The sequence below is a fragment of the Aethalodelphis obliquidens genome, unplaced genomic scaffold (assembly GCF_003676395.1).
Source record: "Aethalodelphis obliquidens isolate GAN/ISIS:26980383/991018 unplaced genomic scaffold, ASM367639v1 scaffold61, whole genome shotgun sequence".
NCBI classification, from domain to species: Eukaryota; Metazoa; Chordata; class Mammalia; order Artiodactyla; family Delphinidae; genus Aethalodelphis; species Aethalodelphis obliquidens.
In genome coordinates this window covers 157,849-185,708 of record NW_020838005.1, presented here as the reverse complement: position 1 = coordinate 185,708, position 27,860 = coordinate 157,849, and the positions used below count along the sequence as shown (strand labels likewise).

Here is a 27,860-nt window from a genome sequence, read left to right as displayed (position 1 = left end):
AGTACATGCAGGCCTTGGTCCTCCTTCATGCCTCAGGGGCCTGGCATGTGCTACTGAGATTAGCATCTCAGAGCAGTTCCCTCTAACCTCTGCTCATCCTCCATGGAACAACTAAAATGCAACGTCCTGCAAGGAAGTCTTTCCTGACCCCCTCCCCAGACTGGGTCGCCTGCTATAATTCCCAAAACGCCGCGTATTTCTCCTTCGAGCTCTGGTCACAATTATAATGAAGTAATTAATATGTGCTCTGTCTGTCTCTGCTGCCATCATCTAAGATCTTCCTTGTTAGCACTGTCCAGAGAGGCGAGCGCAGTGCTCGCTGTAATACTTGATAGACGGGTGGATGAGCGCACGCCTCGGGTGAGCTTCTGGAGGATGTTTTGGGTGTTAGGGAGGTCAAGGCCCCATTCCATGGCAGGTGCTGAAAGCCAGCTACCGGCTAAGTTAGGCCATGTTACCTTAAGACTCCTGAGCTGGAGGGAGGGCTGGCCTCCTCTCAGAAAGAGGAGGGGCCGGTGGAGACCCCTCTGCCCAGCTCAGAGGGAAGCTGAGGGGCTGTCCAGTGAGTACTGACTAGTGTGCAGACAATGAATAAGAGACCACAACACCCTCAGAAAAGGTGCCGGGCTTCCCTGGTGGCGCAGTGGTTGAGAGTCCGCCTGCCGATGCAGGGGATGCAGGTTCGTGCCCCGGTCTGGAAAGATCCCACATGCCGCAGAGCGGCTGAGCCCGTGAGCCATGGCCGCTGAGCCTGCGCGTCCGGAGCCTGTGCTCCGCAACGGGAGAGGCCACAGCAGTGAGAGACCCGCGTACCGCAAAAAAAAAAAAAAAAAAGTGTGCCCAGGACACAGTGCCAGCTGCATCCCGGTCTGTGCCCTCCAAGAGGAAATCGTTCTCAGCAGATGGGAGCCTCCCTACCCCTCATCCCATTTGAGTGCCCTTTCACTCCCTTGCGGTTCCACACCCAGTCCCTGCAGGTAGGTTTGCTCTCTAGAGGCGGCGGGGCCCCATCACTGAGAATCTGCTGGGCTCCACGTGCAGCCTGGGGACCATGGGAAGGAGATGCAGACGAGCGAGGAGTGGTCCGGGCATTGGTGAACTTGAGCCCAGCCAAGCTCACAGATGACACCCACTTCAGAAATTTACAAGCAACCTGTCAGGAAATAAGAGATGGATGGGTCTTGTAAATGGTTCACATACAACATTTTTGTGAATTGAAGTACAGGGAAATGTTCAATGCAATCTCACTTTTAAAGGGAAACTTACAGTTAATCCTTTGGTCAATACAGTCTCACTTTTAAAGGAAAAATTTAGTTAATCCTTTGGTAAAGAAGCTAATCCTTCTAATACAATTGTTTAGCAAACATAGATTATAGCCATTGGTGATGTTTTTTTATAACACCTGCTATGTGCAACGCACTAATTGAGTAAGTCAGGCTTGTTTTGTTTTGTTTTTTAATTAATTTATTTAATTTATTTATTTGGCTGCATTGGGTCTTCGTTGCTGCACGCGGGCTTTCTCTAGTTGCGGCGAGCGGCAGCTACTGTTCGTTGCGGTGCGTGGGCTTCTCATTGCAGTGGCTTCTCTTGTTGCGGAGCACAGGCTCTAGGCGCGCGGGCTTCAGTAGTTGTGGCGCACCGTCTCAGTAGTTGTGGCTCGCAGGCTCTAGAGCTCAGACTCAGTAGTTGTGGCACACGGGCTTAGTTGCTCTGCGGTGTGTGGGATCTTCCCAGACCAGGGATCAAACCCGTGTCCCCTGCATTGGCAGGTGGATTCTTAACCATTGCGCCACCAGGGAAGTCCCCAAGCTTGTTTTAAAAGAGGTACCTGGGGGAGAACACTCATGTAGAGCAATGAGTGCGAGTGGAAACTGGTAGAACCTGATATACATCAGAGCCTGGAAAGTATGCAACCCTGCCCCCCAGCAGGTTCATTTATAGAAATATATTCTAAAGAAATAAAGTTACATACACAGATTTGCTACAGGATGTTTATCACAGCTTCATCTTTAACTGAAAGGTTTCAGGCAACCCTTGTGTCTAAAAGTATGGGATAGGGTTATGAATAAATATTATGGAGCCGTGAAATGGATGTGGTAATGGATATTTACTAACAAAGGAATATGTCAAGTTATGTTTTAAGGGAAACAGTATTAGCAGACTGTAAATCTACATACAGTATTACACATGGTGGAAAATACATTTGTATCATTCCCAGAAGAATCAGACCAAGAGTGTTCTCTCTCTGCATAGCACAATTTCATTGTTTTTGTAATGCTTTTTATTATGGAAAATCTCAAGCCACTCAGAAGGAGAGAAAATAATATAACGAAGCCTCGTGCACCCATTACCCACGTTGAACAACTGTCCATATTTTGCGTACATGCACTGGGATCTGCAGAGGCGTCCAGGAGGACTCTCAGAGAAGGGGGAGGAATTGGGGGCAGCGATCCACAAGGAAGGTGACCTGGAGGGGGGACACCAGGAGCCAGTTCTAGACAGTGAGGCTCGAGCAGGGATGGAGGCTAGTGCCAGCTCAGGAATCAGACGGAACCTACTCAGGAAGGGGTGAGGGGTCTCTGGCCTTGTCTGAATCCTGTGTCTGCCTTCCCAGCTGCCCCCGACCTGGTCCTCAACGCAGAGATCGTGCAGCAGAGCACCTACCTGGAGGACCGGCCCATGTTCATGCTTCAGTGCGCCATGGAGGAGAACTGCCTCGCGGCCTCGGCCGCCAACACCAACCCCACCACGGGCTACCGGCGGCTCTTGCGCTTCTCCTCCCAGATCCACAACAATGGCCAGTCTGACTTCCGACCCAAGAACGGCCGCCACGCGTGGATCTGGCATGACTGCCACAGGTGAACCCTCCCTGCCAGCGCCATAGGCTGCGCCAGCCCGAGGCACCCAGATGGGGTTCAGAATCACAGGGTCACTTAGGGAGAGCCGAGAGGCCACACGGTCCCGGGGGTGGGGTTCTCCCCAGCTGGAGGGATGGCTCACTGGCCTCCCACATTTGCAGATGCCATTCTCTCTTCCCAGGGGGCCCTGGCCCACCTCCTCTTCCCCGAGTCCGCTCTCTCTCTTGGCTCCAAAGTCTCTATCGTTTTGGAGACAAATTTTGTTTTGAGAACCCCGTGCCCCTCCATTGACCCTCAGTCGACAGTTTTCAAGTGTGTCCACAGCAAGTTCGCGCTCTGCAGGGTGCTTGGAGTTTTGCAGTTGTTGGATTCTGAATTCGTTTAGGAGTGTACTTTAAGTACCAGTATAAGTTTTAAACATCTCTACGAAGGCGGTGGGTGTGGAGACAGGAGTTCTAGGCCAGGAGTCATGAGGCCTGGTCTCTCGACCCAGCTGTGCCTCTAACCAGTTGCATGATGTCAGGCCAGCTGGGCCACGTCAGCCGGGACTGCTAATACCCCTTCCAGCCCTCAGTCTGTGGCTCTGTTCCCAGTGCTCTATAAATCGTGGACAAGAACAGAGTGCAATCCCAGAGCCAGCCCTAGCTGGAGCCAACAGAAGCCTCCCTGTTCATCTCCCTGCCTTCCCCCTTCCTTCTGTCCCTTTGCCTTGATTCCTGCCCGAATCCTGAACCGGCTGCCAGTAATGGTTCTCGTTTTCCTGCTCAGACCTGAGCTGGGCAGGTAGAGGGAGCAGAGTGAGTACAGTTTTGAAAATGAAGGGAGGGAGACCCCTGCCATTCAACCTGGCAGCCCCGCCCCGCCCCCACCGTGAGGGGCCACAGACTTGGGCACGGGGAGTGTGGTCTCTGTGCTCAGAATCAGGAGCTTGCGCACCAGGTCCCTGCTTCTCAGAGCGGGGCCGGCGGGCTGGCAGCCTCTGCAGTCAGTGCTGAATCCAGTGTCCTTGGCTGACTCACAGCAGAATCTGCGTGTTAACAGGTCACCAGGGGACTGTGTGCACAGCAGTCTGAGAGGCCCCGGTCTGGCTGACCACCAGGCATCCTTCCAGCTCTAAGATGTGATGATCACAGTTAGGGACGTATGAACTAACATCTACTGAGCCCCTTCTGAGTGCCAGAGCAGGGAACCCTCGTTTTCCTGAGTCTGGAAACGGCGGCTCTGCGTTCATGGGACTAGCCCCAGGTGAAGTCGTGGAGCAGGGACCCCGACTCGGGGCCTCTCTGACTCCCAAGCCTGCGTTCTGCCTGGTACCTCCGCCCAGTCTTCATCAGAAATCTGTGTTGTGCGGCTTTTTCACGTCATAACTTACGGCCTAGTCACATTCGAATCTGTTTGGGGATAGAGTTGTTTAACCCATTTCAAAAGAAAGGACTGTGGAGGGCTTCCCTGGTGGTCCAGTGGCCAAGACTCTGTGCTCCCAATGCTGGGGGCCCGGGTTCAATCCCTGGTCGGGGAAGATCCCACATGCATGTCACAACTAAAGATCCCGGACGCCGCAACTAAGGCCAGGCACAGCCAAATAAATAAATAAATAAAAGGAGTATGGTAGAACTCAGGGGAGCTGATATTCCTTTATAGTTGACCCTTGAACAACACGGGTTTGAACTGCACGGGTCCACTTACACGTGGATTGTTTTCGATACATATTGTACCTCACTATATGCATTTTCATTATACAGCTTTTTAAAAATAATTTATTTAATTTATTTATTTTGGGCTGCGTTGGGTCTTCGTTGCTGCACATGGGCTTTCTCTAGTTGCGGCGAGCAGGGGCTACTCTTCGTTGCGGTACGCAGGCAAGCCACTGCGGTGGCTTCTCTTATTGCGGAGCACGGGCTCTAGGTGCGTGGGCTTCAGTAGTTGTGGCACGCGGGCTCGGTAGTTGTGGCTCACGGGCTCTAGAGCACAGGCTCAGTAGTTGTGGCGCATGGGCTTAGTTGCTCCACGACATGTGGGATCTTCCCGAACCGGGCTCGAACCCGTGTCCCCTGAGTTGGCAAGCAGTTTCTTAACCACTGCGCCACCAGGGAAGCCCTATACAGCTTTTAAATTAACTCAGTGTGGGGAAAAGTTTATGTCTGATTAGAGATTACAATACGTGGAATCAAAAGAATTAGAGCTTGAGTCCCGAATCTATCCAAACCGGTTTCAGCTTCCTACCCTCGGGTGAGTCATTTATCAACTCCTTTGTTTCTGAGGCAGTGATAGCAGTACTTGGATTTTCAACTTCACGGGGGTCCCGTGCCCCTAACCTCGGCATTGTTCAAAGGTCAACTGTAATTACTATCCGTATGTCCTAAAAGTCCTAATTAGCCAAAAAAATTTAGGTCTTTATATAGAAGCATGGAGGTCTTCTGCAGGGAGAAAGTCAGAGAGTAAAATTAAAGCCATGACATATGGGTGCCTGATTTCCTTCAGAGAATACATGGCGGAAGTGCTGTCCTGTGGGCCTACAAGTAGAGGGTAATTGCATCTCTGCCCTGCATGGGCACTCCACCCAGACATCACATGGTAGGAGTCTCCCTGTGACCTAGGCTTGCCCTCCAAGGAATGGTCTTTTCCCTAAGAATACACGTGGCAACGTCATGGAAGTGTTTCTTCTCATCTGGTGGTCCAGGAACCCTGACCCCGTCCTCCCCACCCCTACCCCAGCTTTTCCTGTGTTCTGTTTTCTTTCTTTGTTTATAGATGTTGCAATCAATGGTTTGGGAGGGACGGGTGGGAAAGAACATACTGGCTAAGCATATGTTCCTTCAGGCCTGGACCTCCTGGACCATGGCTGAGAACCTCTGACCATAAGGACCCCAGAGGGTTTAAGAAACTCTCCACCCCTGGCCTCCAGAGCTCCAGGGAGGACCTTTCAACAGGAATCCTGGCCCGAATCTCCGTTGGGTCTCTTTGGGAGTGTGATGAAAGCTGGCCCGTCCTCCACTCAAAAAAATTATTTCTCGATTTAATGTCCTATTTCAGCAGATTTACAGATGCTGAAGCCCATCTGTGGAGCCAGAATTAAGAACCCTGGCTCAGGGCTTCCCTGGTGGCGCAGTGGTTGAGAGTCCGCCTGCCGATGCAGGGGACACGGGTTTGTGCCCCGGTCTGGGAAGATCCCACATGTGGCGGAGCGGCTGGGCCCACGAGCCATGGCCGCTGAGCCTGCGCGTCCAGAGGCTGTGCTCCGCAACGGGAGAGGCCACAACAGTGAGAGGCCCGCGTACCGCAAAAGAAAAAAAAAAAAAAAAAAAAAAGAACCCTGGCTCAGAGTAGTGTGTATGGGGAAAACGATAGCTCCCAGTTTACTTGATACGATGATGAGGAACAGAGCTATGTTCTTTGACAGCCCTAAGATGAAACAAAGAACGGCCCCCTTAGGAGTCTCCTCCCCAGCCAGACCTAGAGGGAAACGCCCTGCACCATTCTCTCTCATATACCTGGCCCTTGGTTGATGATTTTTTTTTAGCACAAGCCCTCTAGTGTCAGGTATTCTCTCCCTTCTGGGCCCGGGATGGGGGTCCCCGTCCTGCTTCTTGTGTCTCAGGGAGTGGGACCACACCTGCTCCCCTGGCACACGATGTTACAGCTTTGACAGCTGGGCACAGAGCAACCCGGCGTCTCCTGGCTCTCAGCCCCTGCTCTGTCCCAGGGCTCAGTCTCCCTGCCCCTCACATCTTGGGGAAGCCCGGGAGAGGAGCTGGGAGCTGGAGTGGCAGGGAGGTGACAGCCAGCACAGGTGCCAGCCCTCCGGTCAGGGATGGCCCGGGTACAAAGGGGGGACTTTCCTTCATTCCGCCCCACCCCCTACCGTGTGCGGAGCAGCCCCCGTATCAGGTCAGAGCCCCACAGATTCAGTGCGGCCTCTGTGAGCCAATTTTAGGCCCTCATCCTACCCGTGGGGCTTTGTTCCAGCCAGGGGCTGCCTAGCACATGAGGAGGGCGGGGCAGAGCAAGCAGAAGGGACCCTGCCCTTTGTGGCCACACCTCCTGAGGCTGGAACACACCCCCAGATTTCTCTGAAATGGGGATGGGAGCCTTTTCCCAACCATGACTGAGTGCCGGCCACGACTCTCCATCCTGGAGGCACCGGAAGGCGCGTGGCTGGTGTGGGAAACGAAAAAGAGTGAAACATCTCTACAACGCACACTGATGCTCAGATCGAAAGTTTTATTTGGGCCCGAGATGACCTAGGGTAACAGAACATACCCACACCTCCCTTCTTGCTCTGGACTAGCTGTGTCATCCATGTGTTCACCCAGCACCTCCTGCCTCGGCTAGTACCGTGTCCTAGAATACTGTGATGTGGAGTCTCATGGTAGAAAGCTGTCCTTCCTCTCATCCAGATTACAATGACCTCCCTCTAGTGTCAGGTATTCTCTCCCTCCTTAGACTTCTGGAATTTCTTTGCAAATCGGAGTTTCCCTATCTTTATCCCATGGATCAGGCCCCCTCTTAGACTTCCCAAGTTCAGGACACTCAGCCTGAAAAGAGGAAATTTCCCCTGATCACCTTCCCAGCAGCCACGATCCATACCCCCTGGGATGTGTGTGTGGGTGGTGGAAGGTGGGTGCCCCTGGGCTCCACAGCCAACCAGCTGGGAGGGAAACATGGCCCCGGGGCTGATATCCACGGTTGCCCCAGCGGTAAAGCACAGAGGCTCCCGGACCTCAGCTAGCTAGCATGGGGAGGCTCCAAACCAGCTGCTTCCCTCCCGATATCCACAGGGGAAAAACTGAGGAGCTGAGGAAGACGACTCTTAAGTCGAGTCTGCAGGAAGCCAGGGGAGCGGGAGAAGGTCAGCCTTACAAGAGTCCATCTGTGGACTCTGTCTGAATTTTGTTTAGACAACGGAACATAAACCTATTCCTCTTCAGTCTTTCCAGCCGGTAAACATGACAACATAAACCCGTCTCTGAAAGAGGCAGACATGTTTTAGGCGATGAGTCAGACCTCATGTCTCACCTTGCTCTTTCAAGAAGCCAAAATAGACTCTTTCAGAGTCATCCCTTCAACTGCCACAAAATGCATCCTTGTGACCGTTCCCTGTGGGCCCCTGGCTCAGCATTCTTTTACCCAGAAACATGAGTGACCTGGGAAAAGCCCAACTTAGGAACTTCTGACATTTTTTTTTAGCACAAGCCCAACACAGGAAGAAGGGAAAAGAGCCTCTGATTTCCTCTCTGAAAACCTGTCCTTTTTTTTTTTTTTTTTTCTGCGGCCACTGTTGTGGCCTCTCCCGTTGCGGAGCACAGGCTCCGGACACGCAGGCTCAGCGGCCATGGCTCACAGGTCCAGCCGCTCCGCGGCATGTGGGATCTTCCCGGACCGGGGCACGAACCCGTGTCCCCTGCATCGGCAGGCGGACTCTCAACCACTGCGCCACCAGGGAAGCCCCTGAAAACCTATCCTTTCAATTCCCCTCTTCCCTCTGTCCTCTTCTGCTCCCGATCCAGCGGGGGGACCTGAAGCCAACCACCTGAGGCCCGGGAGGCGGGGAAGCTGCTGTCCGGGCCTGGGGATAATCGTAGCCATGGTAATGGTGGTCGCAGTAATTAAACACGACTCCATCACTCCTGGGAGTAGTGGTAGTAAGCAGAGGGTTGACAGGTACTAAGTGCTGCTCTGTTCCAAGCCCCGTGTTAGGTATTTCTGTGATTTCTCCTACTGCATCCTCACAGAACCCCTGATGGGGGATCACGCTATCATTCCCTCTTTCCTGCAGAGGGAACTCAGCTCGCATGGAAATGAAACATGTGATTCTGTTCCCCAAGCCTTGGTACCTTGTTCCTCAGTTTTTCCCCATTTTCCAAATGTCCCTGTAATGACAGAGGTAAGTGTGTTGCAGCCGCTTGTGATACATGTGTAGCAGCTTAGGACGGGCCTGGCCACCGAGAGCTTTAGGAAGGCCCCAGGGCAACATGCGGCAGCTGTTTCCCTTGTTTATTCTGCACCAAACACAGGCCTTTCCAAGAATCCGCATCTGTTCTCAATTCCTGCCAAGTGACCGATTGGCACACCATTAGGTAAACACCCAGCCGAGGGAAGAGCCACGGGGGTGTACAGACTCTCTCCCCCTCTCCTCCTTCCCAGGGCCCGCAGGGTGTGCCTGCCATCCTCTCCCTCCCACAGGGCCTAAGAGCCCTCTTTTTGCCTCCTTTTTTATTTACTCGATGCCAGGAGCACAGACTTCGGCCTCCGTCGCCTGGTTCAGGACACGCGTGGGTCCCACTCATCAGCCCCTGCCCTTCCCACCCCTCCTCCCCCTCTGCAGTCTCCCTCCCTCCCTCCCGACCACACTCCCACCTTAAAGGTTTTCAAAAGACAGGGAAGAGTGACTTGCATTTGTCTGCAGAAAATGTCTCAAGTAGGCGTGGGCTGTGATAGCCGCATTAGCACCCCGGAAGATGTTACACACATTTACTAAAAATGTCCTAATTTATTGAGCTTATTATTGATGCCGGGCCCTCTGCTCATCAGTTCATCTTACTATTCTCCCCAACATCCTGTGCAGTACCTGCGTCATTATTCCCACTTAGGTGATGGGAGAACTGAGGCCTGGGGAGGTGGGCGGGCTGTGTCCCTCCAGAGCCCACGTAAGCACCATGGTTATTAGCTCCACCCCCCCTTTCCTAATGCCCTGTTGCTGCCCACTCCTCTCCCGCTGGCCGCCACTTTGGACCACACTGCTCTGCCCATGGTGTCCCCAGTGGGAAATCGCCAGCTGGGCCATCGCGTGCAGGCGGCCGTCACTCCAGAGACTGACATCCAGGCCCCCTCTCTCGCCCCCAGGCACTACCACAGCATGGAGGTGTTCACCCACTATGACCTGCTAAACCTCAATGGTACCAAGGTGGCAGAGGGCCACAAGGCCAGCTTCTGCTTGGAGGACACAGAATGTGAAGGAGGTATCTCTGGCGGGGCAAGGTGGTGCTGGGAAGTTTCGGAGGGACTCACGTGCACTCACCCGGCTGGAAGCCGAGGCCGGGCACAGGTCTCTGTGTCACCCTGGCCACTGCTGACTCTCCCCGCGACCTTCCTCACTGGGGATCCCATGACTATAGCCTGGGGCTGGGGGTTAGGCAAAGCCTGGCTATAAAGGCACCTGGGTCCCCAGAGTTATGCTGACGGGCACTGGTGGGTCCATGTGGCCTCCCGGGTAAGGCCCAAACCCTTGAACCTGACACGCAGTCCCCTCCCACTCTGGCTGCCACAGCCTTTTCTCCCTGGGTCCCAACACAAGTGCCCCACCACACTGGTTCTTACCTCCAGGTTCAAGTTAAACCCTCACTCTGAGGTTCCCAGACCCTCTCGACTGCCCCAGGCAGAGGCAGCACCGCGCTCACACCCCTAGTCAGCTGCCACGCCTGCACCGTGACCACCTGTGCGCGCACCTGCCATCCTGGCCTGACCAGGCTCTCCCAGGGGAGACTCGATGACCCTTGTCAGCATGGCCGGAGCTTAGAGTAGCGCCCAGATGAGGCAGCCTCTCGATAAATGGGTGCGAATTGTCAGTGGTTGACGTGGCCCCTGACATACCAGGAAATCACACAGCAGATGGGTTTTGAGCACCTACCATATGCCAGACAATGGACTGACCCAGGAAGGGTCAGAGAAACAAGCCAGACCTGAGTCCACATCCAAGTGCAGATTCCCCAGAGGGAGACAAGATGACCCCAGCATCAAGCTCAACAATAAACACCAAAAACCCAGATAAGCACAAGCTTCATGCCTAGGCTGATAGTCCTTGGAAAGGCCAAGGTGGGCCAGAGTGGCCAGGGAAGGCTTCGTGGAGGAGGGAGCAGTGGGTTGTGGGTAGGGAAAGAGGGAGGGATTCCATCAAAAGGAGAGCACGGAAGGGATGGGCTACTGAGCCCAGGTGAAGCCAAGGTTGTCGGCCTGGGAGAACAGAGAGATGCTGAGGGTGGGGTCTGGGGATGTCACCCACCCAGCAGGGCTGCTCGGGGCCCTTTGTGGACAGGGTGGCACAGATGGCAGAGGAAGCCTCTTCGGGCAGAGGGGTCATGGGTGCGTGGTGACTGGGCTTCCCTCTGCCCCTGCCTTCAGACATCCAGAAGAGTTATGAGTGTGCCAACTTCGGCGAGCAGGGCATCACCATGGGCTGCTGGGACATGTACCGCCATGATATCGACTGCCAGTGGGTCGACATCACCGACGTGCCCCCTGGAGACTACCTGTTCCAGGTGAGGGGCATGAGAAGGGGCTCCGGGCCCCCGCTGATGGGAGGAGGTGTCTCTGCCTTAGCAAGTGGGTGGGTAGCCGCCTTCTGATGGTGCCCAGGCAGAAAACGCATGGAGGCCAGGCCATCTAAAGTGCACGGAGTCCTATGCCCGGAGGCTGTCGCTGTCACCCAGGTAACCTAGGTATGTGAGATATGCAAGCCGGTGGGGAACTGCAGACCTCCTGAGACATCAATTCAGTTGACACCTGGTGCTTGCAAATCAGGATGCATCTGAAGGCCAGATTTGGTCCTCAGGCCGGGAATTTGTGCACAGACTCTAAGGCAACCTACACCTCTTGGTGTCCTTTGGAGCTGTACTTTCACCTCCACCCCATCTCTCCCAGCGCCCTCACCCTGCCTTGCTCTGTGCTGTTAAGGCTAAAAGCAGTCACACAAAGAGCCATTCACTCCCAAGTGTTTGTGACTTGCCTCTCCCAGAAACGTTTGCCCCATAGAAGGGGATCTGCAGAGGGGGCAATTTTCAATGCAAAGAAATGAATCTATAATGGTAGGCTGTTAGGGACTAGAGATAGCCTTTCCAGTGACTGTTTGAGTGGAGACTTCCCGGGACTTCCACATGCGCTGTCCAGGGGGAAGGCCCGCCCTGAGGAGGAACTAAGAGGGCTTGGCCTCCCACCTTCCCGCATATAGCTGCAGGCTCCAGCCAGGGCCCTGACTGGTGGAGGGGCCAAGGGGCACTGTATCCCCACCATCTCCCCTTCTGGGGCACAGATGCACTCCTGCCTGTGGAGGCTTCGTTTCGCCTTCTCATTTTTCCCACATCCCCACCCGTCTTGCTTTCAAGCTTGATGGTTGGGTGGCAAGTGGGCGACCAGAAAGCTGTATTGAAAGCTTTCCTAAGGGGGCATTCAACCAGCGCAGGGCCCAGTCACGGTCCCCACCCTATAGACAGTCCTGGGAGGAACCAACACCTGCAGGGAAGTGACCACAGAGGGGTTTTGAAAGTTTCCCTGGTCAATTTCAGAGACTGAAAATCAGACAGCCAAGCGTTTTTCCACCCACAAGCCCAGAACCGCAGACTTGGAGAGGACCGACCGAAGAGCAGAGTGCTTTCTATTTAAAAAACTGAATATCTGTGTCTGTGCACGTACTCCATGCGTGGTGGTGTATGCTTGAGGTCTGCTGTCCCTTTGCCTGGGGGACGTGTAGCATCGTGTATTCTGACAATGTCTATTTAATAACTGCGGCTCCTTGAAGATCGGTGATGGGCCAGAACCTGCCTACACCCTGTGAACCCATGGTCTCATGTAATGCCCCAGGGATGAGTGTTACCATTACTCACATTTCACAGCCAGGCCAACCCAGGTCACATGACTCCGTATGCTGTGTTCTCGACTCCTAAACTAGACAAGTAGCAAATTAACTCATTAGGGGCTTGTTCATGGAAAAGACTGTCCCTTGTGATAGATGTGGAGCTTTAGCCGTGTGAGAGCCCCGGCCTGAGTCACCGGTTCTCTCCATTCCCACGTGGACCCAAGTGCAGGCACCAGTACTCTCCCGGCAGGAGAAAGCCAGGCCGGGGAGGAGGTGGCGTTCCATCCGGAGGGGCCTGTGCGCAGAGGCTCAGAGGCAGGGCTCAATGCGTTACTAGGTTACTAGGTTCCTGGATCCACAGCAGATCTTCTTTTTTCAATATAAGGTTGCCACGGCCACTGCCAATTTATTTATTTTTCATTTGTTTGTGGGGTTTTTTTTCAAGTTTTTAAAAATTGAGGTATAGTTGATTTACCGTATTACATTAGTTTCAGGTGTCCAACATAGTGATTCAATATTTTTCTAGCTTATACTCCATTTATAGTTATTAGAAAATATTGGCTCGATTCCCCGTGCTGTACAATGTATCCTTCCTTGTAGCTTATTTATTTCATACACAGTAGTTTGTACCCCCGCCTTGCCCCTTCTCTCTCCCCACTGGTAACCATTAGCTTGCTCTCTGTATCTGTGGGTCTTTCTTTTTTGTTATGTTCACTAGTTTGTTTTATTTTTTTAGATTCTACATAGAAGTGATAACATGCAGTATTTTTCTTTCTCTGACTTATGTCACTAAGCATAATACCCACCAAGTCCATCCATGTTGTGGAAAGTTGCAAAATGTCATTCTTTTTTCCGGCAGAGTAGTAGTCCATTGTGTATATATGTACCACGTCTCTATCCAGTCACCTGTTGATGAACACTTAGGTTGCTTCCACATCTTCGCTGTTGTAAACCACAGCAGGTCCTTTGTCTAAGGAACTAAAGCCAGTGATCCCCACGAGATTGGAAACCATATATCTGAGGGTCTGATGGGACTGCACACCCAAGTGGGTCAAGCAGGCCCTGATAGCCCCTACTACCCGCACGGTCACCCCACAGGGACACCTGGGTGGGCTCCCTCAGGGCACGGCTGTCCATGGGCAAGGGGCTGCCCGGGCCTTGGTGCAGGGGGTTTGTCCGTCCTGGTCTATGAGCCATGCATGGGCTGGGGCAGGGGACAGCTAAGGTTGTCCGGTAGAAAAGAGATCAAAGAAAAGTAAGGTCACCCCAGAGCGGGACATTGACCAGCCTTACCTAGAGACACAGAGTCACGGTGGTAGCCTGGAGCCCCCAGCATGGCCTGCACTGGCCAGGATGCAGGGCTGGGGGCTCCCACTGGCCCGTTTCCCACAGCAGCTCTGGCAGGGCCCAACCAGCTTACTAAAGGGTCACACCCAGGCCCTTCTGGAGGGAAAGGTCCTGAGGGTCCCAAACCTACAGAATGGGCCTTAACTAGCAGGCTACCCCTCCCCCATCACACTGACCTAGGGCAGCACTGCCCCCCTTGTCTCCCTGGGCTCTCAGCCCTTCCACATGTGGCAGGGCCCTCGGGAAAAGCCTCCATTGTGTCCTCCATACCTTCGCCCACAGCCCCAGGCCCAGCTTCTGTCCCTCCCCCTCCCCCTCCCTCCCCTTTCTCCTCTGGGTTCCTCACCCCAAATCCCCCTTTTCTGTCCGCTCTCAGAAGCCCCCTCAAAATGACGGTCTTCCTGCCCCTGCTCCTTTGGGCTGTGCCCTCTTTCCTAGGATGATGCAGAGGAAGGGGGACAAGGCAGGCCCAGTCTCCCCGAGAGCCCAGGCCCTGCACTGGTGAGCGGGAAGGGCTTGGGGGTCCCCTAGAGCAAACCGAGGCCTGGAGAGCAGAAGGGACATGTCCAATGTCACACCGCCGGGAGCAGTGTCGTCTCCAGCACCCAGGGCAGCCCCCCTCCAACTCCCCACAGCGCCCGGGCCTTGCCCCCACCCCTCCCAGCACATCCTACTCCCCGGCTCCCTTCTGGCGCCTTCAACAGCCGTTCCGTGGCCTCCCCAGGCCCCAGCTCCTGCCTCTGTACCAGACCTCCCAGCGCACCCAGGACGGGGTATGACTGTGTGTGTGTGTGTGTGTGTGTGTGTGTGTGTGTGTGTGAATTACACTGAGACAGACAGAGGTGCGCAGAGGTCTCACTCCTCCAGGCCTCACCCTCCTCTGCGTGCCCCCCCACCCCCGACCTCATCTCCGACCAGCTCTGCGCCCACCAGGCTGCTTCTGGAACACAGCACCGGCCATGCTTGCTCCCTTCCATGAGGTCAGCCCGGCTCTGGGGGCAGGCCTGGTCTCAGCATCTCAGCTGGGCCTGGGACGGAGGGTGGCCGGGGCGGGACCCCCTCCAACCAGACTCTCCCCCAGGTCGTCATCAACCCCAACTACGAGGTGGCGGAGTCTGACTACACCAATAACGTCATGAAGTGCAGGACCCGCTATGACGGCCACCGCATCTGGATGTACAACTGCCACATAGGTAAGGCCCCCGGGCCCTCCTGGGGAGCACAGCGCCTCAGGCCTGCCAGGTCCCCCCACGCCGCAGCCCAACTCCAGGAGACAGGCAAGAGCTGCCCCACTTTCTCCAGGAGCCAGAGCAGCTTCCTAACTTGGGTGAAGACTTCAGGGAATGGGGCCAGCCTCGCGTTTCCACACGCAGGAAGGACACTGTAGACACCACAGGCCTGGATGGAGACCGGGTTTTCATAGCCAGCTCTGGCTAAGGAGAAAGGACGGGGCAGAAACCAGGCCGGCCCAGCATAGACCCCAAAGCTATTTCAGGGCTGGAGCTGAGGCTACCACCTCATTACGCATGAGACCTCAAATATGGGGGCGCCAGCAATTTGCAGGCTCTGTATCGTTTTCCTGTCGAGAGCTAGAAGCTAGTCAACCACTGTGGCTTCTGGTTGCCAGTAAAGAAGCTTTTCCTCGCGTTATACAACCTGGGTTCCAAAAGGGGAGGCTGAGCGGGAAAAGTGATGGCCTCGCTCTCGGTGGAGGAGAAAACGAAAAGCACTAGATTTACTCGCTCCTTCACTCGACTTTGACAGAGCAGCTGACATGGGCCTGGCCCTAGAGATGGCCAGCACCTGTCGCTGCCCTGGGGGTGTCACATAGAGGTGGCCGCCCGAGGAGGGTGGTGGCCCAGGGACCCTGTGACCTGTGCATCCGGTTTGCCAAACTCTTGTCTCCCTGATGCCCACCCCTCAGGTGGTTCCTTCAGTGAAGAGACAGAAAAAAAGTTTGAACACTTCAGTGGACTCATAAATAACCAGCTCTCCACGCGGTAAAGCAGTGACATGGTCACCTCCTGCCTTTGGGCCACAGTGCATCTTCCCCAACGACCGACAGCCTCGCCCTGCTCCCCTTCATCCAGCCCGGCCCGCCTGTCTCGACCCCCTGCAGCCCCAGCCGGGCTCAGGAGGAAGGCGAGGAAGGCGTGTTCCTGACACCTGCAGGCTGGGAAGGCCTCTGGGGCTGGGGCTTGTCCACGGGGCTGTGGGAGCAGTGCCAACGGAGAGCCATCCTGTCCAGGACCCCAGCGCACAGGTTGTCACCAGCTTGTCCCATCCTAAGCACAGTCCACTCCGAGTCTCACCACCTGCCTGGCTCACCACAGATAACATGGGGCCATTTTCTTCTCAAGTTACATGCTGGCAACGTGAGTGATCAACCCGAGGAGGTCTGGATGAATCCCATTTCTCCTCCTCTTAGGTCGTTTCCAGCCAACTGGAGTAGCTAGACTTCTCTTCCAATTAAACAAACTGCTTCTATTCTATCCACACATATAAATAATGCTGCCACACGTCTTCTGATTCAGTGAGCTCAGAGCTGGTACTTCTCTCCCCCACACACCCCCGTGTCCTCTTATTTTTCAAGATACTATTATTATATTCTATTTTCACAGACTTTGAAACACAAATTTAGTGGCATTTCATATTGGGCATCTGGGCCTTTGAAAGTATAGCTCAGAAGAAAAGCAGCCCGCCTGTGTAAGTGACTTCTCTTTCTGTCCTTCCAGTTCTGTAACTGATTCAACGGTGCTATAACCAGGGTCCTGGGTGATGAGGACACTTACCGATCGCCATGTGTCACCACAGACACTTACACATACTTGAAACTTGGAATAAAAGATTTATGACCTGCATGTGTGTTTCATTTGGGCCTCTGCACGCAGCCCCTGAGCAGCAGAGCTCCCTTCCCTAGTCGGCAGTCAGGGAGCTTGGCACCCTGACATGTGCTCTCCTGCAGGGACGTTGAGTTCCTGGGCCCCTCCCGTCCGGCGTGGCCACAGGGGCCTCATTCAACGCACACCACAGAGGAAGGGCAACTCCTGCCGAGAGCCGCGGTCTAAGGAGGTCAGGAAAATCCACAGAAACAGAGGCCTCAGCCTTTCTTCAGCTCTTGTGTTTTAGTGAAATGTGTCAGGGCCACGGTGGTTGTGTGAGGACCAGATGGGACACCTAGACTTAAGTCTCAGGCTCTGGGGGAGGGGGAGTCAAGTAGATCATGGGTCCCCGGGGTGCAGTGAGGGTGGACCCCGAGCCAGCCACTCTCCCCCCAGGCGCAGAGCTCCCTCTGTGTCATAGCACGCTGTGGCCCAGCAAATCGAGGGGTCCACGATGACCTCAGAGCGCCAGGCAGGACCGCTCGGCACCAACTCCGCCCAAACCGGAAAGAGGAGTGTGCTGGGGCCTTGTCCGCACAAAGCTGCCCTCCCCGCCGTTCCAGGGAGGGGAGAGAACTCGGCGGGCATTTCAGATTTCGCCTCTTGGCTTGTTCGTGTTTATTTCCGCAAGGACCCCCCCACCCCCACCCGTGTAACCCACACCACTGGTAACACTGGGACCAGTCCAAAGAGGGGGGTGCCTGCAGCACTGCCAATAGCCCACAGCTGCTCTGGGGGAGACTGGGCATGTGTCACACAACAGGTGTAACCTACACCCCCAAGCTGGGCAGGCTCTGCGCAAAAATGCCTTCGAGGCCCAGCTGGATCCTCGAGCCCAGTCAACTAGAGTGAGGAGAGCAGGTCTCAAATGGGAAACGAGCAGCGCCCCCTAGTGTCCAGCGGCAGACCATCCCATTTTGAAGCAATCACGTTAACAATTCTTACATTTTTATTTTTTTCTCAACTTCTGGAACTAGATCAAGGTAAAGCCCCCCATGCCCCACAGTGATGCCCCAAGGATGGCTCAGGGCTGCTCTGGTGCGTGTAAAGGCTTGCGGTGTTGGGGCCCCAGCTGACGAGGGGGTCGGGGGGCGCCAATCCAAGCCGCCTGGGCCTCTCAGGGCCTCAGGGTCGGGGAAGGCTCCACAGCGGGCCGCTCTTTCTTTCTGTGTTGGAGCCCCAGGGCCCGGGCCACCAGCCTCCGGGCCACGGCTGTGTTTGTCTGTGGTCTCTCCTTTGCCAGACGCAGAAGCTCTAAAAGGAAAGCCCCATGGGGTGCGGACTTGAATTCAAGGCTATGGCCTCTCCTCCCAGCAACACAGCGGCCTCAGAGGCCATTAGAGCAGGACCAGATGCTGGTGAGAGGGGGCCGCCTAGGGCTCCAGGCCCCCTGTGGGGTCCTGACTAATCCTATCACCTCTCTGCGCCCTCCCTGTTTCTCTGTGGCGGCAGTGTTAATCCTGTCTACCCCTAGGGAAAGCAAATCAGGATGGGACACCTGGAGCTCTTGGGTCAACAGACAGGATGTTTATTGTCCCCAAGGAGTCTGGGACAAAGCCCACGTAACCCACAAGAATGTGGACCGCCCCGGCAGGCTTCTCCCAGGCCAGTTTTGCAGCCACTGCTTTGCAGCCATGGAAAACTGGCCTCTAACGCGCCCCTCGTGCTTCTGGAAGGAGGAGAGGAAAGGGGAGGAGATGTCATTTATACGGCATCTCCTGTGTGCCCCTCACCGCTGCGGGCACGTGTGCCAGGCTTTCTTATTCACCCCAGTGCTTATGTCGCAGACGTTAGGTGACTTGCTCAAGGCCAACTTACAGAAGTGCCAGAGCCAGGATCACACGGAAGCCCAAGCTTTTTACCCTACAGCAAAACACGGCTTCCACGGCCGCACAGAAAGACCAACCTTCCCCCCAAGCCACAGCACGAGAGGTGTGAGCGGAGGGCAAGCCCGGGACAGAGCAGCTGGCAGACAGCACTGCTGAGGGGCCCCCCTGGGGTGGGGAGGAGCACCCCACTGGCCACTGCAGCCCAGGAGCCCTAAAGCAGAGAACTGAAGAGGGGAGGGAATCGGAGGGAAGGGCCCGCCCCGCCCAACCGAACACGCGCACAGCCCTCCCACCCAGACCACAGGCTCCCTTACTTGGCCTCTGCAGGGCCTTCAGCTTGGACTGCTTGGTTCCCTGCGTCAGGGGCCGGATCTTGAGCGTGGAGAAATCCCTGGTCAGGGCCTCAGCAGCTGTGGAAAGACAACAGATCTGGAGCCATGCCCTCTTCCTCCTGCTGAGGCCTCCGCAGGACCCAGGAGCACGAGTGTCACCCCGAGGCCCACGCAGCTGCTCTGTACACCCATTCAGAGCTCAGGGACAGGGCTGCCCCATGAGCTGGCCTCGCCCCCCGAGCCCGCAGACCTGCACGGGGCCACCCATGCTCTCAGGTGCACAGCCCGCTCGGAGCCCAGCTTCCAGGTTCCTGCCCCGGGCTGGTCGGGAGCCGCAGGAGCCTACAGTTCTGACGTCAGGAGAGGCAGGCCCCCGCCTTCCAAAGCCTGGGAACTTAAAACAAACGCCACCCTTCCCCGACTCGAGACCCTCCCAGGGCACGTGCCCTCACTGCCCCAAGCTGTGCCAGGTCTTGGAGCACTCAGGCCACTTAACAGACACAGCAGGTCAGAGCTGGGAGGGGCTTCGGGTCCAAGCCGCCGTAGGGATGAGGAAACTGGGGCCAGGACGTGGCCGCCCGTGCCACACAGCTTGGTGGAGCCTGGAAGGCAGCCGTGGCCACACCTAGCCCACTGTTCCTCCTTTCCGCGGACCAGAAAGCCTCTGGGCCTCCCCCTGCCCCCGCCTCTCTTTCAGTGGTTCCCTCCCTGGGGTTGACGCCCCTACTTCGCCCCAGTCCTCTTGCTCCCTAGACACTGCCCCCCTTCCCTGAAACCCCAGCCTCTCCTGAGAACTGGGCCCACCCCAGCCGTGGTCACTCCCAGCTCTGTGTTCAGAAGCTGTTGTTTTGAGAACCCAGCCAAGGGCGGCGGGGTACCAACTCTTTACAAATACACCCAAACTGAGCAGTGGCGTGGCAGGGGCAGCTCCGGAAAGTGGCCAAGACGGAGGACGGGCACCGTCCAGGGCTACAGCCAGGAGGCTGGCTGGCCTCCCCAGCTCTGACGCCAAGAGTCTTTGTAACCCTGACCACACACTGACATCCAGGGAACTCAGTCTCCCCATCTGTGAAATAGGGGTCACCTGACCTACTTCTTGGCGCTGTAATGAAAACGGAATGAGACGCATCTGCTCAAACCGTGTGAAATTGCCATATTTGAATGCTTTTGACCTATAAAAATGGCACCTTCGGGACTTCCCTGGTGGCGCAGTGGTTAAGAATCCGCCTGCCAATGCAGTGGACACGGGTTCGAGCCCTGGTCCGGGAAGATCCCACATGCCGCGGAGCAACTAAGCCTGTGCACCACAACTACTGAGCCTGTGCTCTAGAGCCCGCGAGCCACAGCTACTGAGCCTGCTCGCCACAACTACTGAAGCCCACGCGCCTAGAGCCCACGCACAGCAACGAAGAGCAGCCCCCGCTCACCGCAACTAGAGAAAGCCCGCACACAACAATGAAGACCCAACACAGCCAAAAATAAAATAAATAAATTTATAAAAATAAAAAATGGTGCCTTCATATGCTTTCATTTAGTATGTGTTAGTCCGTAGGGCTTGGCCCTACATGCTCAGTTAAGGTCACCTGAATCTGAAACCTCCGAACTGAAGGCAAGAAGATGAACAGGCGAGGCCGTGAGCTTCCTGGCCCAGCTCCTGCTCTGCCCCCCAGGACTTCTGGAGGGTCTGGGAGACACCCTGCCAGTCCGCCGGCTCAGGGTAGCCTGCACCCTGACCTGGGGGATCCCCACTAGGGAAACCTAGGCTCCCGCCCTCCCCAACGGCAATCAGAGGAGGGCCCGCCTCACCTGAAACCAGGCAGGGAAAGACCCCAAGCGCGTGTGTGTCGTCCACCCACTGGATCTTGAACCCCTTGTCTCTGCCGGGGAAGAGACAGAGTGATGAGGCAAGCAAATGGGCAAAACCCCTCCTGCTACAGGAAGTGCCCTCCCACCTCCAACCCTCAAACACTCTGAGCCCAAGACTAGTTCCGTCTCCTCTGGGAAGGAGACGGCCGTCGGGCACAGACTTCCTCTGAAGACCAGACAGTCAGCCTCAGAAAGAGACACCAGCCCCGTGGTCGGATGGGGCCCCCACTCCTAGAACTGAGGAAGCCCGGATGCAAAGCTCGTAGAACACAATGCCAAGGGCGAAGGGGGCTCCTCACCGGTGCCGTCACGCCAGGCCAAGGGCATGGGGTCTGAGGCTGCAGGCAAAGGGTTTGTGTGGTGGGCACAGGACCTAATACAAGCGTGTCAATGCAACTGCCCCTGTTCGACTTTCTTTCTGCTGCTCAGGAAAGCACCCCTGAGTCTGGGCCCCGTGGGAAGCCAGAGCAGTCCCGGGGCTCACGGCTTCTCCGTGGCACCGCCACGCCGGCCAAGGAAACCACCAGTGGCCCCGGTCTGGCTCCGCCCTCAGGGGTGGAGAACTGATGAGCCCCTCGAGCTGTCCACCAGCTCAGGCTTGGGGAGGGAAGGGGAGGCTGTTCGGGAAGCAGTCAGAAAGGGGGCCCTGAAGAAAGGGATGTTTTTAAAGCCTAAGCAGGAAAAGAGAAGGAGGACTGGAGAAAAGAAAATGAGCATTTGGAGGAAGAAAAAGAAAAAAGGAGAAGAGATTGGATTTGGATCCAAGGAATTCGGGGAAACAAGAGAAATCTTTCTCTCACTATATCCCCATCTCCCATCTCCACCAGACCCTGCCCCAGGGCCGCTCAAGCCCAGTTCACCCCAGGAATAGTTCCTGCCTGGAAATGGCCCCATCCTGCTGACTGACCGACGGGTGGCTGCTCGTGGAGCAGGAGAGGCAGGGGCCCCGCCGGGTCCTGGCCACCACGTGGGTGTGGGGGTGCCGGGACGGAGATCTGCTGCCCGGTGCCAGCAGGACCAGGTCTCGGGCCTCTGGAGAGTGTCTGCAACTGAAACGTCAGCTCTCCTCCTCCACAAAGTCACGGCCAGCAAGCCAACTGCCCAGGAGGATGGAGCCCAGAGCAACCACGTCCACTTCCTGCCTTTCTTTCTAGATCGTTGGGCACCGGGGGAGGGGCAGGCAACTGTCCCCCACAACAAAGGGCTGTCCTGGCTCCTCTCCAGAAGCTGGGCACCCCCTCCTCCCCACCTCCCCGAAGCCTCTCACTGGAACTCGGAAAAGGCTGCCAGCAGGTCCTCGGTCTTGAGCGCCGGCTCAAAGTCATAGATCTCCACCACGTGGGCAAAATCCTTCTCTCCAGGCAGCTCCTCTGCGAAGGAGGACGTGTCCATGTGGATCTTCTCTACCTGAATCTCCTTCTCGGTCAGGTTGTCCGTTATCTGGGAGAGATCAGACCCTTTAGCGAGGGGAGCTCTGACACACGTGACTCCAAATGACTGCTCTCAAAATCACACGCTGAGAGTCCTGCAGGCTTCTGGGTAGATAGGGAGGTGAGCACCCCGGGTAGGGGTCTGGGAAAGACAGCAGGATGGCAGACTGGGCCAGAAGATGGAGAAGCATGAGTTTTAGGGGAGTCCCCACTGGGTGACTGGCACGGACACACATCATGTTTCACAGAATCCCGAAAACCCTATTCTATAGGCCCACTTTACAGATGGGTAAGCTGAGTCAACGAATTAAGTAATTTTGCCCCAAGTTGCCATCAGTGAGTCACAGAGCTGGGCAGGCCCAGGATCTTTCCTTCTCTCATTAATGATGTGATAATAAGCAAGGCTTTCTGGCGTCCATCCTTCATCTGTAAAATAGCGATACATGCCCGCCCTCCCAACTGACACCGCGGCCAGGCTCAGGGGCGGACACATGACACACAGTTCCAAGGGTACAAGATCTGTAAGACAAAGCTTCAGGCAGAAGAGTGATTTTCATGACCAACATCTGCAGTGCATTCTGTAGCATGGGCACATCTATGTTACCCTGGGCCGTGTGTATCATTACCTGCTATTTTTTCAGATGAGGAAACTGAGACTAAGAAAAGCCAAATGACTTGCCCACCGTCGAAGAGCACCTACATGATTGAGCTGGGACCGAATTCCACACCCCTGATCCCAGACCCTGAGCCTCCTGCCCTCTGCAGTGTCAGTCCTGACTCCTGTGGGCAAGGCCCCTGTGTCCCTCCCCGCACATCTCCTAAGGGACCCCTATCACCCAACACCCAGGCCTGCTCAGCCAGCACCCGCCCCCCCACCCCTCCACACCATGACCCTCGGCCCCCATCCACCCTCGACTACACCCACCTCACTTCCGCCCTCCCTTTTCCGGGCTTAAGAGCCTCATCACCTCCTGCAGCAGCTCACTGTAATCGTCCTCCTCGGAGCAGCTGCCCGGCCCCTCCTCTTCCACCTCGTCCTCTTCCTTCTCTGCCGCCAGGCTCCTCTCCAGCTCACTCCCACTCCCGTCTTCCAAGTCTGGCTGCAGACCGGGCCCAGGCTGTGTGTCCGACTCCGACCTGTCTCCCGTCCCTGAGTGATCCTCTGGTCCTGGGGACTCAGTGGCCACTGGGTCTGGCAGTGACTCGTTCTCACTTTTGCTACGGCCTTTTCGGACCTCTGCTGCCTGAGTCGCCAACACAGGAAGTTCCTGATCGGAGGTGGGGTCCCTGGCACGGATATCATCGGGCTCTTCTGGGAGCCCGCCAGCTGGAGCATCTCCCTGAAGCCCTGGGGCCGGGAGGGGCACCCATTCTTCTCGCCTGCGCAGCGCCCGGGGCACATACAAAGCCTGGTCCGGCTTGCGTCCACGATGCCACCGGCCGGCCCGCGCTCCTCGGGGACCAGCAGCCGCTCCCTGGCTTGAGGTGGACCTCGGACCTCGGTACTTGCTAGGGTGGGAAGCAGGAGGGCGGCAGGGGCCAGAGAGCCCATCTGAACCGGGTAACCTGCAGCAGGAGCAGGCGGTGATCAGGGCGGTGTTTGGGCCCCAAGGAAAATGGTTTACTGGAGCGACCTGCCATTCAGGCACGAGGCTCTCAAGTCAGCCTTGGGCAAAAACCAAAGCCAAAATGACCCTCAAGAACACCTTAACAAGGCATCAGAGTGGAGGCTGGATGCCCTGAACAAGCCCGAAGCAGTCAGCTCTCCCTCCAGTGTTATAAACCGAATATGAGACCGCCGAGCCTTCGCTTACTCACAGGGTAAGGTGCGTACTAGCATTTAGGAACTGCGTTATTAAAAAAATATGTAACTTTCAAAGCTAGGATCACAGTCATCATGATAAGATCCTGCAAGAGGCACGTGGAAACAGGTGAGTGAAAGCCCAGATGTACTTGCACGTTCCGTAGCCTCTGCGGGGCACAAGCTCACTGAGAGCAACGCTGGGCAGACACCTCCGCTGTTTAAACCACTCTCTCTTTCTCTCTTCTGGCCCAGCGTGCATAAGCTGAATTTGCTAAAGGAATTCCACAAACAATGCACATCTACGCCGCTGCTGGAGCAGAAAGCAGCACTGACTCTAAGCACCTGAGGCTGGGGACAGAGGTGGCGGCCTGGGGGCTCCCGGCCCTGGTTCCCTCTCAGACACTGACCAGCTCAACCGACCAGCCCCCAACCCCCGCACCCCGCTCAAACAGCTGCTGAGGGGCCTCCAAGGAGGCAGGATACACACCTGATGTCCACGTGACAGATGACCGTCCTCCTCCTCCAGCCCTCCCCAACAGAGAAGCTGCTCAAAAGATCAAAATTCTCTGCTGTCCTGTGGATCAAGTACCGGAGGCGACTGGAGAGTGGGGGGAAGAGAAGGACCCTGGGGATAAACGGGACGGGGTGCTGAGCAGGGGCTCCAGGTGCAGCCCCCAGGCCTGAGCCCCACCGAGTCCACTCCCAGTTTAACGGTGGCTTAAACACTAGGCTCCCTCTGCCCCCTCGGGTCCCAGGCTGACTGCAAAGGACCTGCCGATAGAGGTTACGACAGGGAGCTACTGGCCCCACTCCCCTTCCAGTGCTGGGCCCCTTCGGTCTCGGGTGATGCTCAGGGTTACAAGTGAACGGTGCAGCTGGCTTCAGACTATACTACAAAGCTACAGTAATCAAGACAATATATTAGTGTCTTGGCACAAAAACAGAAATATAAATCAATGGAACAGGATAGAAAGCCCAGAGATAAACCCACACACCTATGGTCAACTAATCTATGACAAAGGAGGCAAGGATATACAATGGAGAAAAGGCAGTCTCTTCAATAAGTGGTGCTGGGAAAACTGGGCAGCTACACGTAAAAGAATGAAATTAGAACACTCCCTAACACCATACACAAAAATAAACTCAAAATTGATTAAAGACCTAAATGTAAGACCAGACACTATAAAACACTTAGAAGAAAACATAGGAAGAACTCTTTGACATAAATCACAGCAAGATCTTTTCTGACCCATCTCCTAGAGTAATGGAAATAAAAACAATAATAAACATATGGGACCTAATGAAACTTAAAAGCTTTTGCAAAGCAAAGGAAGCCGTAAACAAGGCGAAAAGACAACCCTCAGAATGGGAGAAAATATTTGCAAATGAATCAACGGACAAAGGATTAATCTCCAAAATACATAAACAGCTCATGCAGCTCAATATTAAAAAAACAAACAACCCAATCTAAAAATGGGCAGAAGACCTAAACAGGCATTTCTCCGAGACAGACAGATGGCCAAGAGGCACATGAAAAGCTGCTCAACATCACTAATTATTAGAGAAATGCAAATCAAAACTACAATGAGGTATCACCTCACACCAGTTAGAATGGGTATCATCAGAAAATCTACAAACAATAAATGCTGGAGAGGGTGTGGAGAAAAGGGAACCCTCTTGCACTGTTGGTGGGAATGTAAATTGATACAGTCACTATGGAGAACGGTATGGAGGGTCCTTAAAAAACTAAAAATAGAATTACCATATGACCCAGCAATCCCACTCCTGGGCATATACCCTGAGAAAACCATAATTCAGAAAGACACATGCACCCCAATGTTCATTGCAGCACCATTTACCAGGTCATGGAAGCAACCTAAATGCCCATCAACAGACGAATGGATAAAGAAGATGTGGTACATATATACAATGGAATATTACTCAGCCATAAAAGGAATGAAATTGGGTCATTTGTAGAGGCGTGGATGGATCTAGAGACTGTCATACAGAGTGAAGTAAGTCAGAAAGAGAAAAACAAATATCGTATATTAACGTATATATGTGTAATCTAGAAAAATGGTACAGATGAACCAGTTTGCAAGGCAGAAATAAAGACACACATGTAGAGAACAAACGTATGGACACCGGGGGGGGGCGGGATACGAACTGGGAGATTGGGATTGACACATATACACTAATATGTATAAAATAGATAATTAAAAAATTTTTTAAAAAGAAAGATGCAGCTGGGAGAGGCCTGAGAGCAGATTATTAAACCTAAAGGCCAAGGTCAGAGCCAGCTGCGAGCCCGTTACTTTGGATGCACCACTGGGCAAAGGGGCACAGGAGGCTCTGGGCGAACCCCGACCTTTTCAGCAGCCCAGGGCCCGACGCCACCATCACACCAGCTTACTTTGACAGCTGCTTCTGCAGCAGGAAGCGGTCCAGCTCCTCCTGGATGCGGTGCACGAAGTCATTCTCGGCTGAGGAGAGGAAGACGCCGTCCAAGCAGAGAAGGGCCAGGGTGACAGGTGGGAGAACCTGCGGGGCAACGGACACGGCCGCGATCAGAGCGCCTCCCGGGCCCACCCTAGACCAAGGCCAAGGTCTCTCCTCCTATCGGAGAGGAGCCGGGCTCCGAGGCGGGGAAGGGACGTGGCGAGGGTCGCTAGGCAGGGCAGTAGTGGGGCAGCCAGGGGTCTCCCGGCCCCAGCTGCGCTCGCTTTCGCTGTCCCCGGGCTCGCGCGCCGCCGCCTCGGGCCTGCTCAGCCGACGCGATCGACACTCCCCGGCCCGTAAGCGAGAGGCCCGGGGGTAGCGCTAGGCCTGCTGCGAGCCAGCAAGCGGGGCGACCCGCCCTCAGGCCCGCCCGCCGCACTCACCGCAGGCGCCCCGCGCGTCGCGGCCGCAGCTCTGAGGGTCCCCAGAAGCCTGCGCGCCCTGGAGTCCGCGCCGCGGACCTCGGCGGAGGCGCAGCGCCACCATGCGTCCCGGAGGAGGCATGGCAGCAACGACAGAGGCGTGTTCTTGATTGGTTTGCCCCGGAGGGCACACTGTCTCCTAGGATCAATTAAGTTTGGCAAATACTTTGAGGTGGCTCCTATATGCTAGGTCGTGGGGATACCAGATTTTCCGGTTCATTGTTCCCCTCCCTAGGAACGTAAAAGAGGAATAAATAGGAAGTTTCTGGACACCAAGAATTTCATCACCCTTTGACCACCGCTGCCCTTCCTTGACCCTTATTTATGGAACCTGCAAAGAGGTCCAACTCACACCAAAGGGTCACTGACAAGGTGTACTAGCCTTTGGGTAACAGGGCGGGGTAGACACTAGAATGGTGATTTGCAGGCCATCAAATTATACTACCTTGCTACATCTAAAAATGACTCCAGCACCCACCACTTAAATAGGATTTGAAATACTTCCCATCAGACAGTGTAGGATGGGCTGTTATAATCTAGGAGACCAGGGTTGAAATCCTCCTCTTCCCTGAAAGCTGCTGAAATGTAAGCCTTTTATCATCCTGAATCAAGTGGGCCCCTGAGTTAACAGCATTGAAGACCCAGGTTTTAGTACAGGGGTGGACAGTCTGAGTGGGCCCTGAAGTAGGCTATGGGCAAGGCCACAGAGAGAGTGTCCCTCAAAAGGCCAGGTCGGAAAAGCTGGGAACAGAAAAATGAAGAAAAATTAAGATGCATTTTGCTCTCTTACAGTTTTTTCCAGAGTATTTCTTTAAAAAGATGGTGGTATTATATCACATTTACAAAAACTATCTTTCTGGATAGTTTTTCAAGAATAAAAAGGATCTTGGGCTTCCCTGGTGGCGCAGTGGTTGAGAGTCCGCCTGCCGATGCAGGGGACACGGGTTCGTGCCCCGGTCCGGGAAGATCCCACATGCTGCGGAGCGGCTGGGCCCGTGAGCCATGGCCGCTGGGCCTGTGCGT

General features: G+C 55.2%; 2 protein-coding genes across 3 annotated transcripts in view; one reads left to right on the top strand and one right to left on the bottom strand.

The window, feature by feature from the left end:
- The window catches only part of LOXL2 (lysyl oxidase like 2), a 102,262-nt gene extending 85,628 nt beyond the window's left edge, over positions 1-16,634 (top strand). For both annotated transcript variants that reach the window (XM_027087862.1, XM_027087863.1), the window contains 5 exons: positions 2,615-2,858; positions 9,702-9,817; positions 10,977-11,113; positions 14,855-14,966; positions 15,698-16,634. In XM_027087862.1, coding sequence (XP_026943663.1) covers positions 2,615-2,858; positions 9,702-9,817; positions 10,977-11,113; positions 14,855-14,966; positions 15,698-15,777 — 689 coding nt within the window. In that variant the 3' untranslated portion in view covers positions 15,778-16,634. The remainder of the gene's footprint in view (positions 1-2,614; positions 2,859-9,701; positions 9,818-10,976; positions 11,114-14,854; positions 14,967-15,697) is intronic.
- Positions 16,635-17,586: 952 nt separating this feature from the next.
- R3HCC1 (R3H domain and coiled-coil containing 1) lies at positions 17,587-27,057 on the bottom strand. The gene is made up of 9 exons (XM_027087950.1): positions 27,041-27,057; positions 26,799-26,976; positions 26,330-26,457; positions 24,404-24,541; positions 23,081-23,678; positions 21,950-22,122; positions 20,623-20,693; positions 18,799-18,894; positions 17,587-17,909 (listed from the first exon to the last, which is right to left on the bottom strand). The coding sequence occupies exons 1-9, from the start codon at positions 27,055-27,057 to the stop codon at positions 17,773-17,775; spliced, it is 1,536 nt and encodes a 511-aa protein (XP_026943751.1). The 3' UTR covers positions 17,587-17,772.
- Positions 27,058-27,860: the final 803 nt, after the last annotated feature.

What these genes read in the sequence shown, in the direction of transcription:
- R3HCC1 (XM_027087950.1), bottom strand. An exon ending in ATCTGTCACGTGGACATCAG is followed by an intron (nt 23,679 to 24,403) that starts GTGTGTATCCTG and finishes CTCCTGCTGCAG; the next exon opens with GTTACCCGGTTCAGATGGGC. An exon ending in ACAGTGAGCTGCTGCAGGAG is followed by an intron (nt 22,123 to 23,080) that starts GTGATGAGGCTC and finishes GATCTCTCCCAG; the next exon opens with ATAACGGACAACCTGACCGA.